This window comes from Chinchilla lanigera, unplaced genomic scaffold (assembly GCF_000276665.1).
Source record: "Chinchilla lanigera isolate Chin_1 unplaced genomic scaffold, ChiLan1.0 scaffold00005, whole genome shotgun sequence".
Taxonomy (NCBI): domain Eukaryota; kingdom Metazoa; phylum Chordata; class Mammalia; order Rodentia; family Chinchillidae; genus Chinchilla; species Chinchilla lanigera.
Genome location: NW_004955406.1, coordinates 21,263,048 through 21,275,309, shown reverse-complemented (window position 1 = coordinate 21,275,309; position 12,262 = coordinate 21,263,048). Strand labels below are relative to the sequence as shown.

At 48.1% G+C, this 12,262-nt stretch overlaps 2 protein-coding genes across 2 annotated transcripts in view; one reads left to right on the top strand and one right to left on the bottom strand.

Moving 5' to 3' along the window:
- Rgsl1 (regulator of G-protein signaling like 1) overlaps positions 1–764 on the bottom strand; it is a gene marked incomplete in the record, with an annotated part of 120,989 nt that extends 120,225 nt beyond the window's left edge. The window contains 1 exon segment of the mRNA XM_013521438.1: positions 158–764.
- Glul (glutamate-ammonia ligase) lies at positions 764–8,927 on the top strand. Its single transcript, XM_005375000.2, has 7 exons — positions 764–1,151; positions 2,763–2,941; positions 4,174–4,335; positions 5,353–5,499; positions 6,034–6,161; positions 6,364–6,563; positions 7,164–8,927. The coding sequence occupies exons 1-7, from the start codon at positions 952–954 to the stop codon at positions 7,480–7,482; spliced, it is 1,335 nt and encodes a 444-aa protein (XP_005375057.1). The 5' UTR covers positions 764–951; the 3' UTR covers positions 7,483–8,927.
- The last annotated feature ends 3,335 nt before the right edge of the window (positions 8,928–12,262 follow it).

Genomic DNA, 12,262 nt, shown 5'->3' with positions numbered 1-12,262 from the left:
GCCGCGAGCCAATCAGGGCGCCGGGGGCGGTGCCGGGCGGCCGATAAAGGCAGCGGGCTGCGGCCCTCCGCGGCTCGGAGCATGGGAGGAGCGCGGGACTTGTGAGCACAACTTTGGCCTCTTCGCCCTCCTTGCCTCGCTTTCGCGGCCGCCGTGTCCCGCTCGCCGCCCGGTAAGCCAGCTTGCGGTGCCGCCTCCCTCCTCGCGCTCGCTCCGGCCTCGGGCGCGGCCCGCTCCCTCGCGCCGGGAGCGGGCGCTGGTGCCCCCACCCGGTGGGGTTGGCGACCGCGGGACGCGCCCTCGCCAGGCTGGGAAAGCGCCGGCGCGGGGGATGGTGGCTTGTTTTGATCACCCTTCTGCTGGAAGGCGCCGCCCCCAGTCCTGCGCTCCGGGTGGCGTGAGCTGTGCACCGGTGGTCCTGGGGTCGCGGGCGCCTAGCCCGCCTCGTCCGCCTGAGGGTCTTGGGGGAGTCGTGGTGGTCCTGGGGGCCTCCTAGGCGCCTGGGTGGAAGCGGGTAGCCGGAGTCTGTGGCGTGGTCCTGGGCCCTTGCAATGTGACCGAACAATGGAGAGCCGGCCAGTGGCGTGGCCGGCGGGCGCCCCGGTGGAGACCGGGCCGGGTGGCAGCGGGCGCTTTGGACCACCCTCGCCCCCCCACCAGCCTGCCCTGTGGGCTGCGGGCATGGCCCCCTGAGCGAGGCGAGTCCACGCGGGCCCGAAGACCGGGGCTCCGGCTTCCAGGACACAGCGGTGGGAAGGGACAGCCTTCACGGTGGATTATCCCAAACCCCCTGGGGGCGGAAAGCGGGGATGCCCCCCCAGCCGCGACTCCACAAAGAAAACCTCAGACGAGGGTGAAGACTGCGCCAGCTCTTGGGCCGTGCGGTCTCCCAATTGCGTGGCCTTCGTGACATGCTCCGGGAACTACGGGGAGAAATCGCAGGGCAAGGTTATGAGCTTAAACCAACCACCGGCCAATTCCAGCGCCTCCTGCTCCGAGCGCTCGGGGTCCCCCCCTCCAAAGCGCTCCCCGGGCAAGCTGCAGTGTGTGGACCTGCGAGAGCCCGAGAGCCAGAAGCGCGAACACGGCTCTAAAAAGAGGAGAGTTAGAGAGGGCACCCCTAACAACGCGGTTCACGCTCTGTGGCTGGGGTGAGTGAGGGGGCTGGGAGGAGGAGGAGCCGGCACAGGCTGCAGCTGCACGAACCGCCGGCAACTCCTGACTGCGTTCCCCCACCTGAACGTGGCACTGCCGTGGCGGCGGCACCAGTTGATTACAGTGCATGGGCTGCTGGCTTCCACTTGGTCTCGTGGAGAAAAGCAAGAGAGATCCACAACGTGTGGTTTGATGTTGGAGTTGAGACAGCTTTCAATGGACACTGAAGGTTTTAAGGGTTGCCCTGGCCTTTAGGCTGAGGTGCAAGGTGGACTTTGATGACCGGGTCTAGTTAGACACTAGGCAAAGGAGCTGTGGGATTTAACTACGAGGTTCCCTTCCCCTTGGGTGAGGCTTTTGGGAGAAGCAGTTGTTTACAGCTGGGCAAACATGGACGGTTGCCCATAGAAACATTGCCACTGTACTTCAGAAGTTGCCCAAGTCATTGGAGGAGAACAATATGTTCCCTTTCCAGCCACGCTGGGCCACGGAGGGCGGGGGATGTTTCCTCTTTTGTTGAGGCTGGTTTTGTGGCATCAGAGATTTGTGGCTGTAGCTTGCAGTCTTCAGTATGCCCCAGAGCTTTGGAAATATCAATCTTATTGATTAGAAGTGGGAATTTCCCACTTGAAGAGATTTTCTAGTGGAATCTCAAGAGAATATCGTCATTCTGGTACTTGAGCCTGAGCTTGTGTCCTGAGATGAGAACTTCATATCACATCAGTGAAAATTACCGAGAGGGTACCTTTGAAACTGACTTGAATCAGCTATTTCTAACCACCTTTGTAATAGTAATAGCAAACTGGCAGCCTTTGATTAAATGTTCTAGCCAACCTGGCTTTTTCATCCTCAAATCTAAACTCATGAAGGTGTTTTTTGTTTTCGAGGGAGGAGTGGATCTCCATGCAGACCACAGGGGTGAGAGGCTAAGGGGAAACTCATAACAGAAACCATAGCCATGTTTTCTGGATTTTAACTTGTGTTGGAAGAAATAAGTATTCTATATCTGAATCTTTATTTCCTTTAGTTCCTGTTAGTAGCTTTTTCTTTTCTTTTTTTGGTTTGGAGACAGGGTCACTATGTAAAGGCTGACCTTGAACTTGCAGCTATCCTCCTGCCTCAGCCTCCTGAGTGCTAAGATTACAGGGGTGTGCCACCACACCTGGCTTGCCAGCTTAGTTTTAAAATTCCCTACCTTGACTATATTGAGTTATAGAACTTTGCATCAGACTAGTGGAAATTATAGAATCACAAGTATAGATTGGGGGGTTCATATCTTCAGTAGCTGTGGAACTTTGACCTCTAAGCCTCACATTGTAAAGAGATGATGAGTTCCTACCAATGCCTTGACCCTTAGCAGTTATCTGCTTTAACTGCATCAAAAGGTAGTGACCAGATTTTTACCGGTGGCTCTCAAGATTTCAATCTGTAAAACTGTAAGCCCTCTGAAAAAAAGAGTAAAAAAAGAAAAAGTACCTTTAGGTGTATTGACTTTCAAGAGAAGGATTGCCATCCCCACTTTTTAAGATTTTGCTGTCCCTCTTAATCCTTTCCTGCAGGGGAGCAGTTTGGAATCTGTACTGATAAAGCTACTTTTTTCTCTTTAGAACATCTTCCACCATGGCCACCTCAGCGAGTTCCCACTTGAACAAAGGCATCAAGCAGGTGTACATGGCCCTGCCTCAGGGCGACAAGGTCCAGGCCATGTATATCTGGATTGACGGTACTGGAGAAGGACTGCGCTGCAAGACCCGCACCCTGGACAGTGAGCCCAAGTGTGTAGAAGGTAAGGCCGGGCTCGGGTGGGGCACAGGCCCCTAGTGGGAGCAGCATGGGGGTGGGCATTGAGCAGCTTTAGACCGGCACTAAGAGCCTAGATTTGGCTTCTTTATCCTGTTTGCAAAGCTTTTCTAAGGCAGGGTTTTTCAGACTTCGATCAATCCCTGTAAAGCCTCCTGCACAGCCTCCGAGTGTAGCAACAAAGGAACTCTTTATTTAAATAGAGTCTGGCCTATAAGCCAGTGTATTGAGAAAAGAAGGAAAAAAGATGGAGTCTGGTTTGTGCAGAGTGGGGAGCTAGTCTTTGCTGACTTGGCCATCCCTGCTGAACTGACCCTAACGCATGTTCAGGAACCCAGTTTGAAAGCCACTGCTCTAACTGAAGAAGTGCCATCTAGTTTACAAACTCTTGAAGTACTGTGTTCTTTACTCATCACGTGGCTTCTGCATGAAAGTACGTGCTTTGAAGTGGTTTGTGAGTGGGACTATCTGTTTCTTTTTATTAGGCCACTTGTAGAAATTCTTAAATGATCTAGTTACCTATCTTTTCAGAGGCTACTATATTAGAGTTGTGACCTTAATTTTTCAGTCTAGAACAAACTGTATGCCCCCACCCCAGGCCCAAGGGGAAAATGTCACCACTTCCCTATTTTCAGATAGCTTACTTATAATGCTCACATTTGAGTGAATGAGTGAATGAATGACCATAACATATAGCGTACATTGTGTACTAGCTGTGTGTCTGACATTGTATGGGCCCTGTTCACACAAGGTAAGAGTATGATCTCTACCTTGTGAGAACTCAGTAAACTGAAGTGACAAACTGGCCTAAATGGTATGGGAACGTCTGTTTTCTAGGACAGTTTGACTGAGAAAAGTCGGTAGATAGTAAGGGATGAGAGACAAAGATTCTTTCCCTTGCCTCAGTATTTTCAATAGTTGACTCCTTGGTGACATCCACACCTGGCACATAGTGGAGTCTTTTAGGGAGGAAGTATATGTTGTTCTTAGGTGGTAGTTGTTGCAATTTATTTCTTTAAGGAACTTAGGTAGTAGTCTTACTTGGAATTCGGGAAGGACTGTAGAGATAGGTAGGTACACTTGTTGAAGAAGGATCTAGGGATAGTGGTGTTTGTGACTCACTTTAGAGATGGAAATGTTAAAGAAGGTTAGCTATATTCTTGGCTGGGGATTTCCTACACATTTTTAATGTAATTTTCCCACCTCTTTTTGTCCCAGAGTTGCCTGAGTGGAATTTTGATGGCTCTAGCACTTTCCAGTCAGAAGGCTCCAACAGTGACATGTACCTCATCCCTGTTGCCATGTTTCGGGACCCCTTCCGCAAAGACCCCAACAAACTGGTGTTCTGTGAAGTTTTCAAGTATAACCGGAAGCCTGCAGGTATGTACAGATTGGGTATGGATCCCAACTCAATCCATGAGTTCCATGAAGGGAGAAATATTCTGAAATTGGTATTAGAAAGCTAGACTGTCTCAGAACTGTCAGTACTCTGAGGGACTGGTCATCCATCTGTCCATTAACTAAAATGTGAACATCTTGGTTGGCTGAAATCACGTTGGCTCAGAGGTTTGCGGTAACTGCACCTTTGCCCACTTCCAGTTTTCAACCAGTTAGCTACTTAAACCCAGTGGAACTCCTGTGACATCTCTTGCTATACAACCAGTTAAACTTAGTGCCGCTGGACCTTCATTGGCTTTGTTTCAAAAAGGTGTATTCTAAAGGTCCTGGGCTCTGAAGCCAAGACAACCAACGATTTCCTGGCTCTGCTTCCCCATAACCTCCACAGGTCACTTAACCTAAGGCTTCTAAGATTTGTTTTCTTTAGAAATGAAGACTTCTGATCTTACATCAGGGTTGTTACAGACTCAGGCTCTCCTTTGAAGCCTTTTCTAGCTTGGAAATTGTTTCTAGCTGAGCTCATCTCACTTTTGTTTTCCGTACCAGCTAATATTATATAACTTAACATTTAAACTCACCAGGAATGTAAGCCTCCTAATGGACAAATTATTCTCCATAAAAATTAGATTTGACTGGAAGTGCCTAGAAACTAGGGACTAAGTTTGACAGCTAGAAGCAGCTGCCTTGTGAACAGCGGGTGTAAGTGCCTGGCATTTGGCTCTTGGGAGATGGCCAGCGTGCAGATAAGGTGAACACTTGCTCTGTTCAGGATCAGTTCCCATGTGACTTGATTGTAACTGAGTTTAATTATAACTAAAGTCTTTCAGAGTCTCTCTGTAATGTACAGTTACATTGTAGCCTCTGCCGTGTTCCTGACTTACTGGTGGGACAGTTTTCCCCGGAGTCAGTTCAGTTGTGTAAGTTAGGACTTTTCTGATCAGCACTCAGATTGAGAGATCTGTTCCTCTACAACCCTAATGGTACATTGACTATTTCTAGAGACCAATTTAAGACACACCTGTAGACGGATAATGGACATGGTATGCAACCAGCACCCCTGGTTTGGAATGGAGCAGGAATATACTCTGATGGGGACTGATGGCCACCCCTTCGGTTGGCCTTCCAACGGCTTTCCTGGGCCCCAAGGTAAGTCCTTTGGAGAGAGGAAGATGAATCTTCCCTCCAGTGCTTATTGTCCGGGAAGGCCCCCGCTCCAGAGATGGAGCAACTCCAAAATCAAAAGGCTGATGGGAGTGGCTAAAATAATGGTAAAGACACCCTCACATTACCCAAAGCCGGAAGTGAATATTAATGTAGGAAAGTAAGGAGAAGGCTTTGAGGAGGAGGAAGCCTTTGGCACCTTTAAGGCCAGGACAGAGAGGAGCCCCAGAGCTCTCCATCCCCCCACTGCAGGCCAAAGCTGGGATAGTTATTCGGGAGAGCAAATTTTGAAGGCCTTCTGATTTTGGTCTTTGAGAGTTTTTGGTTTCCTCATTCTTTTACCTTACCAATTTTTTCTTTCTCTGTTTGAGACAAGGTCTAACATGTAGCTCAGGCCAACCTCTAGCTATGTATCCCAGTCTGCACTTGCACGAGCTGCTGTTTTCTTCTCTCGGCCTCCCGCATACTGGGATTAAAGGTGTTCACAGGCAGCTTACCGCTTTGTTCTGGTGTTTGCAGGTCCATATTACTGTGGTGTGGGAGCAGACAAGGCCTATGGCAGGGATATTGTGGAGGCTCATTATCGGGCCTGTTTGTACGCCGGAGTCAAGATTACGGGGACGAACGCTGAAGTCATGCCTGCCCAGGTAAATGGCTGTAGTCGCCACCTTTTTCTTTAGCACCTAAGACCTCAGGGTGAGGGAGGCAAATGACTGTGGCCAGCAGAGGCTGCCCATTCACTGCTCACCCGTCCCAGACTCAAGTGTGGGTGAATAGAGAAGGGAGCAGGCTCAGAAGCTGGTGTTAGAATGAGTGGTTTATTCTAAAGGCCGATCTTATTCTTTCTAGTGGGAATTCCAAATAGGACCCTGTGAAGGAATTTGCATGGGAGACCATCTCTGGGTGGCCCGTTTCATCTTGCATCGCGTATGTGAAGACTTCGGAGTGATAGCAACCTTTGATCCTAAGCCCATTCCTGGGAACTGGAATGGTGCAGGCTGTCACACCAACTTCAGCACAAAGGCCATGCGGGAGGAGAACGGTCTGAAGTGAGTACCTGCTGCTGGGGCTGGCCTTCTTCCCCTGGCAGGAACTGAAGGAGGGGAGCATCGGTCTCAGCACAGTCTCCTCCCCAGTGTCTTGCCAAGTCTGGTTCTTGATACCTGGTTTAAATGTCTATTTTGTTCCCCATTTGAGAAGTGCCTGATGACCTGGGTGCGGTGGCACATGCCTGTATTCCCAGCATTCCGAGGCTGAGGCAGGAGAATCACCATGAGTTTAAGACTAGCCTGGGCTACATAGTGAAAGCCTGTATCACACCACCACCACGAAAAAAGAAAAGTGCCTCATGATACTCTAGGAATAGACTGAAAGATGGTGATAGGGAAAAGTTGACAGATCTAGATGCTCAGCTCTTTCGAGTGATCTGTTCAGCTCTTTTCAGTCAACAAACGATAACTTTGTACTACTTGTCAGGCACGATTCTGAACCCTGAGACATATAGGTAACAAGGCAAAGTCATTTCCCTCGTGGAAAGTGTATTGGTGTTGGGGCCATAGCTTGGTGAACTTCAGTCATACCTGTTTCTGCCGCTATAGAGCAGGCGATTTCTTGGTGACCAGGTGGACCCTCATTTTCCGTTCCTGCAGGTACATTGAAGAGGCCATCGAGAAGCTAAGCAAGCGGCACCAGTACCACATCCGTGCCTATGATCCCAAGGGGGGCCTGGACAATGCCCGGCGCCTAACTGGATTCCACGAAACCTCCAACATCAACGACTTTTCTGCTGGTGTAGCCAACCGTAGCGCCAGCATCCGCATTCCCCGGACTGTTGGCCAGGAGAAGAAGGGTTACTTTGAAGACCGTCGCCCTTCTGCCAACTGTGACCCCTTTGCGGTGACAGAAGCCCTCATCCGCACCTGTCTTCTCAACGAGACTGGCGATGAGCCCTTCCAGTACAAAAACTAAGTGGACTAGACTTGCAACCACTGAGCCCTTGCTAGTTCTCCGCCCTCCAGCTCCTCCCCGTCTCCCAGCTGTCCTCCTTGTCCCGTGTAACTCAAAGGCTGTAATATCAAGGTCTTTTTTTCTTCCGTATGCTCAGTTAATCTTGCTTTCTTTGGCTAGGATAAGAGGGGTCAGGTTCTTAATCTTTTCGCACCCACGCACCCCCTCTGTCCCTATCACGGAAACTTTCTAATGCATTAGTGGGGACACGGGTAGGGAAACTAACCACTGCTTTCCCCGAGTGTGCTGGTCCAGTAGGTGAGCTCTCCGGACGGAGCAGATGTGTTCGTGAAGGTGCAGGGGAGGAAGATTTTTTTCCCTCAGGATAGCTGACAAGGGAGAGACCTGACGGGTTAAGTGAGGACCTCTCTCGGTGGGATTCTGTTTTCTAAGGTGTAAATGGAAATTAGTGGAGGATTGGCTGGGATTAAGGAGGGACGCCCTTCCTTGGTCTCTTGCTGCCGTGCTCCCCTGCTTGGGGCTCCAAGCCCTCAGAACACAAAGCTGAGTGAACTGATGGATATCCCTACTTTGGAAAAAACAGTTCTTACCACTTGGTCCTCCATTTATAACACAAAACAGAGTAGTATTTTTATATTTAAATGTAAAAACAAAAAAATTATATATGGGTATGTAGATACGTGTGTTTTGTTTTTTTTCTAAAAGGAGGAAATCAACCTGGTTACCGGGTACCAAATTGGATTTAGGAATAAGGATCTCCTTTCCGGTAGGGGTGGTCAGTGTGGCCCTTAGTCCTTCATTATCAAGTAAGAGTGTCTCCGCCCTGCCCACCTTTCTGTAGGAGGAGGACACTGGACAGTTGGCAGGTGGGTGTGCAGTCCTAGCTGTCCCCTGAGCCTTGTGGCTGGGTTTAAAGACACGTAGCTGTCCACATCTGGGTTTGGAAGTGTGAGTTGGCTGGTCAACTTGAGCACATCGTGGGTACCGAATTTCCTTTCCGGTGGGGCTAGCATGTCACTAAAACAGGACTTTTGATATATTAAATTTTTTAAAAGCAAGACAAGTTTAGATTTTAATCAAGTTTTTAGGATTTTTAAGTGTGATTTTACAGAATTGCCTGTTTCCTTCAGCTGTCTCCTTGGGGACAGGGCTAGAGTTAAAACACTTGTAATTTTGTATCTTCATGTCTGTCTTCCCGGTGCAGAATATCCCTCTGTTTCCTAAGGAGTTTCTTTTATAATAAACCCCACCTCCATTCCTACATTGTCCTTCCTGTTATCTCGTTTTTGTGCTGGGTGCAGCAGGCCAGCTGTGGTTTTCTCTTGCCATGGTGACTTCTAATTGTTATGTACAGTATGTTCAAAGTTAAATAACTCCTCGCTGTAAACAAACTGTAACTGCCCAGAGCAGTGCTCATAAATCAGCCTAACATTTATAAGATCTTTTCTGACGTGTTCTGTTGTGTTTTTCTTAGAAACCTATGTGCCATTTCATTCCTTTTATTTCCTGCCAAAAAGCGGGGGAGGGTGTTTTGTTTCTATTTTGTCATACGGGCAAAATAAGTTTAGGTTTAACTGTACTTTGTGAATTTTTAAGACTGGAGTTCTATTGCTGACCAGCTTTTTCCTGTGCCTTTAACTTTAGATATTTGTGATCCCTGGTGTGTTAGTTTCCTTCTCATTGCTCAAATAGCCAACACCCAAAGTCGAGGAAAGGCTTATTTTAGCTCAGTTTGTAGAGGTTTCAGTCCATAGTCAGCTGGATCCAAGGCAGGGTGGTGTGGCAGAGGGCATCAGAGGAGAAACCCCATGGCGAAGCCAGGCAGGCAGAAGGCAGCAAGCAAGCAACAAATGACCAGAGTAACTAGTTGCAAGCCTCTTTCTGTCCTTTGCATTACATTCAGGCTACCCACCCTTGGAGGGGCATAGCACTCACGCCCTTACTCCTGGCACTACACCCTGAATCAGTCACACTGGATCCAGCCACTTCTGAAAAAGCCCCTGTCCATGACCACATGACGCTTTGGGGGGACATCTAGGCACAAGCCATAATGCCTGGGATTAAATTTTTTGCCTGGACTCTCAGGTCACAATCTTGGTGTTTCCTAGAGTTTTAGAGCACAAGACAGCCTCTGTACGATAGATAACATGGTTTCTCAGAGTCCTCAATTCTGTAATAGCTCAAAAGTACTTAATATGTGATTAACTGGTTTTACTACCCCTGCTTTTCCCAAATGCATCCACTGCGCGGCTGCCAGGAGTGCAACTAAGTAGCAACCACTGACCCCATTGCTGCCCGGGTTGGAGCCTGCCTTCAAGGCTGGCTTGCCTTGGGCACAGGCCTGTCCTTGGGTGTTGCCAGTGCCCTGCTAGGATTCTCCCAAAAGCTCTGCATTGAGATCTCGACCTTTGTTCTTGGTCTCCCGAAGTTCTCCCACTTAGAGCCCTCCTGTGTAGTGCATCTGCACTAGGCAGGCTGGCAGCTCCATCTTGCTGCCATGGTCCATGCACATACTTCTAGTGAAAAGCAGCCCTCGGTCTAACGTGAGCTCTAATGTGCAACTTTACTAAGAGCATTAATATGACTAACAGTATTGTGGGCTGTAGTGACTGTGAGCAGTATCAATTTGGAGATAGTTGGGACCAGCGATAGCAGTTCTTAGAGATGACTGCTTTGTTTAGGCAGGTGTGTATTTTGCTCGTCCAGGTTCCATAAACCCAGATATCCATCATTTTTCCTGGGCAAGTTGCCTAATAGCTTAATTTTCAAGGAAGGATGGTCCTACCTAGTGGTTTGCAGAGCATGGGCCCAGTTTACATTTGTTGTTCCAATATTAATATCCTTTTTGTTTTTTGAGACAGGGTCTCACTATGTGGTTCAGGGTGGTCTTGAACTCATTATATAACCCAGGCTGGCCACATGAACTTGTGGTGATCCTCCTGCCTCAGCCTCCCAAGTGGTAGGATTGTAGGTGTGTGCCACCATGCTCAACTTGAAGAATGCCTTTTTTTCCTCAGTATTTTCCTGGTTTCCATGCTAAAATTGTATCGTTACCTCTAGTTTGATTGCGTCTACTTCCGCCTCCCCAGCTAACGTTGGCTTCCCGGTACTGTTTGGTGGTATCAGTAGACTGAAGAGACAAAGACCTGAGCACTTTGGTTTCTGGTTCACTGTAACCCATTCTCTGACAGATAACAGGAAAAGATTGGAGACAACCAGCACAGTTCCTTTTCCATCCTGTCACTTAGAATTAGCTTTGGCCTACAGGTCACATCGCAAGCTCTTTGTACTTCTAAGGTGTTTTTTATAGTTGATTTAACATACACTGGGTTACATGATAATGTTATCAGTGATAGATTAAACAGAATGAAGGGGTAGATTAAATAAGGACCAAGCCTTCCTTTTAAAGGGACAGGCCAAAGCTGGGTCTGGTGGCTCATGCTCTAAACCCTGATACTTGAGAGGTTGAGGCAGGAAGATGATGAGTTCCAGGCCAGCCTAGAGTACAAAGGGAGACCTTGTCCAAAAACCAAACTATTCAAAGGTTCTCACTGAATTCCTTAAACAGGAGGTCCTTGGTGTCATTTGTCAATTACTAGGTAAGAGCTGAATGGCAGCACAAGCCAATCAAGGATGTCAACGAGCTCTTTGGATGGGTGCTGTCTGGGGCCAGCTAAAAAGATCTGAGTGGAGCATGGTGATGCACCCCTGTAACCCAGCACCCTGGGAGGCTAAGGAAGGAGGATTCCAAATATAAGACCAGATGGAGCAATTTAGTACTTTTGACTCTCTCACACAATAAATTTTAAAAAGGCTGGAGATATGGCTCAATGTGAGGGCCCTGGGTTGAATTCTTGGTATCACAAAAAATAAAAAGCTACATCTGAGCTGGGCACTGTGATGCATACCTGTAGTCCTACCACCTGGGAGGCTGAGGTAGAAGGTAGAATTCAAGACGGCTTGAGCCACATAACAACTGTTTTGTTTGGTGACTTTTTAGTTTTATTTGAGACAGTCTCACTATATAGTTCAGGCTGGCTTTGAAATCCCTATGTAGCCAAGACTGGCCTTGAACTCATAACAATCCTGCTGCCTCAGGCTCTTGAGTGCTGGGGTTATAGGCAAATGCCACCAAGCGTAGCTAGATAACAAGTTTAAAGCCAGCCTGAACATTGCAAGACCCTGTCTTAAGAAACCCAAACATAGGCATGGTGCTGCATGCCTGTTAACCCAGCACACAGGAGTATTGCCACAGGTTCAAGGCCAGCCTGAATTACATAGAACAAAAAAAAAAAAGCATAGAAAAAAAAGCACTAAAAATAGACCTCTGTTACTGGGTAGAATAGTGGATAAAAGGAGTTCCTAAACCAGGGGATCTGAATAGTTCACCCAGAGCTTAATAGATAACTCCAGCTCCTGCTAACCTTATTCCAATAAGGTGCAAAGTCTAGAAAGTAACTTGCTGTCCCAAAGAAAGCAAATGTCTGTCATGCAACAGGACTTTTCACGAAAGCAGGGATGCTGCTTTTCTTGCTCACCCCTGTATCCCCAGCCCCATCTGCCCGTAGTGTTTGTTTAGTAAGAGTTTTTGTTGTGTTGTGTTTGTGTTTTTTTCCCCTCACATAGCGGTTTGGTGAGCTTTAAGACTACAACTCAAAATGATGTGAAAGCTGGAGGTGCTAGATGTTGGTTGGGCTGTTTCAGCTCTAGCCACGTCACTAGGGAGAAGTTTTGTCTTACTGAGTTTAAAGAGAATCAAACTTGTTGATTATTTTTCACT

Excerpts from the sequence above, each read along its gene's own strand:
- Glul (XM_005375000.2), top strand. The coding sequence starts at position 952 with ATGAGCTTAAACCAACCACCGGCCAATTCCAGCGCCTCCTGCTCCGAG. Across the intron at positions 2,942-4,173 it reads TGAGCCCAAGTGTGTAGAAG|AGTTGCCTGAGTGGAATTTT; the intron begins GTAAGGCCGGGC and ends TTTTTGTCCCAG. Across the intron at positions 6,564-7,163 it reads CGGGAGGAGAACGGTCTGAA|GTACATTGAAGAGGCCATCG; the intron begins GTGAGTACCTGC and ends CCGTTCCTGCAG.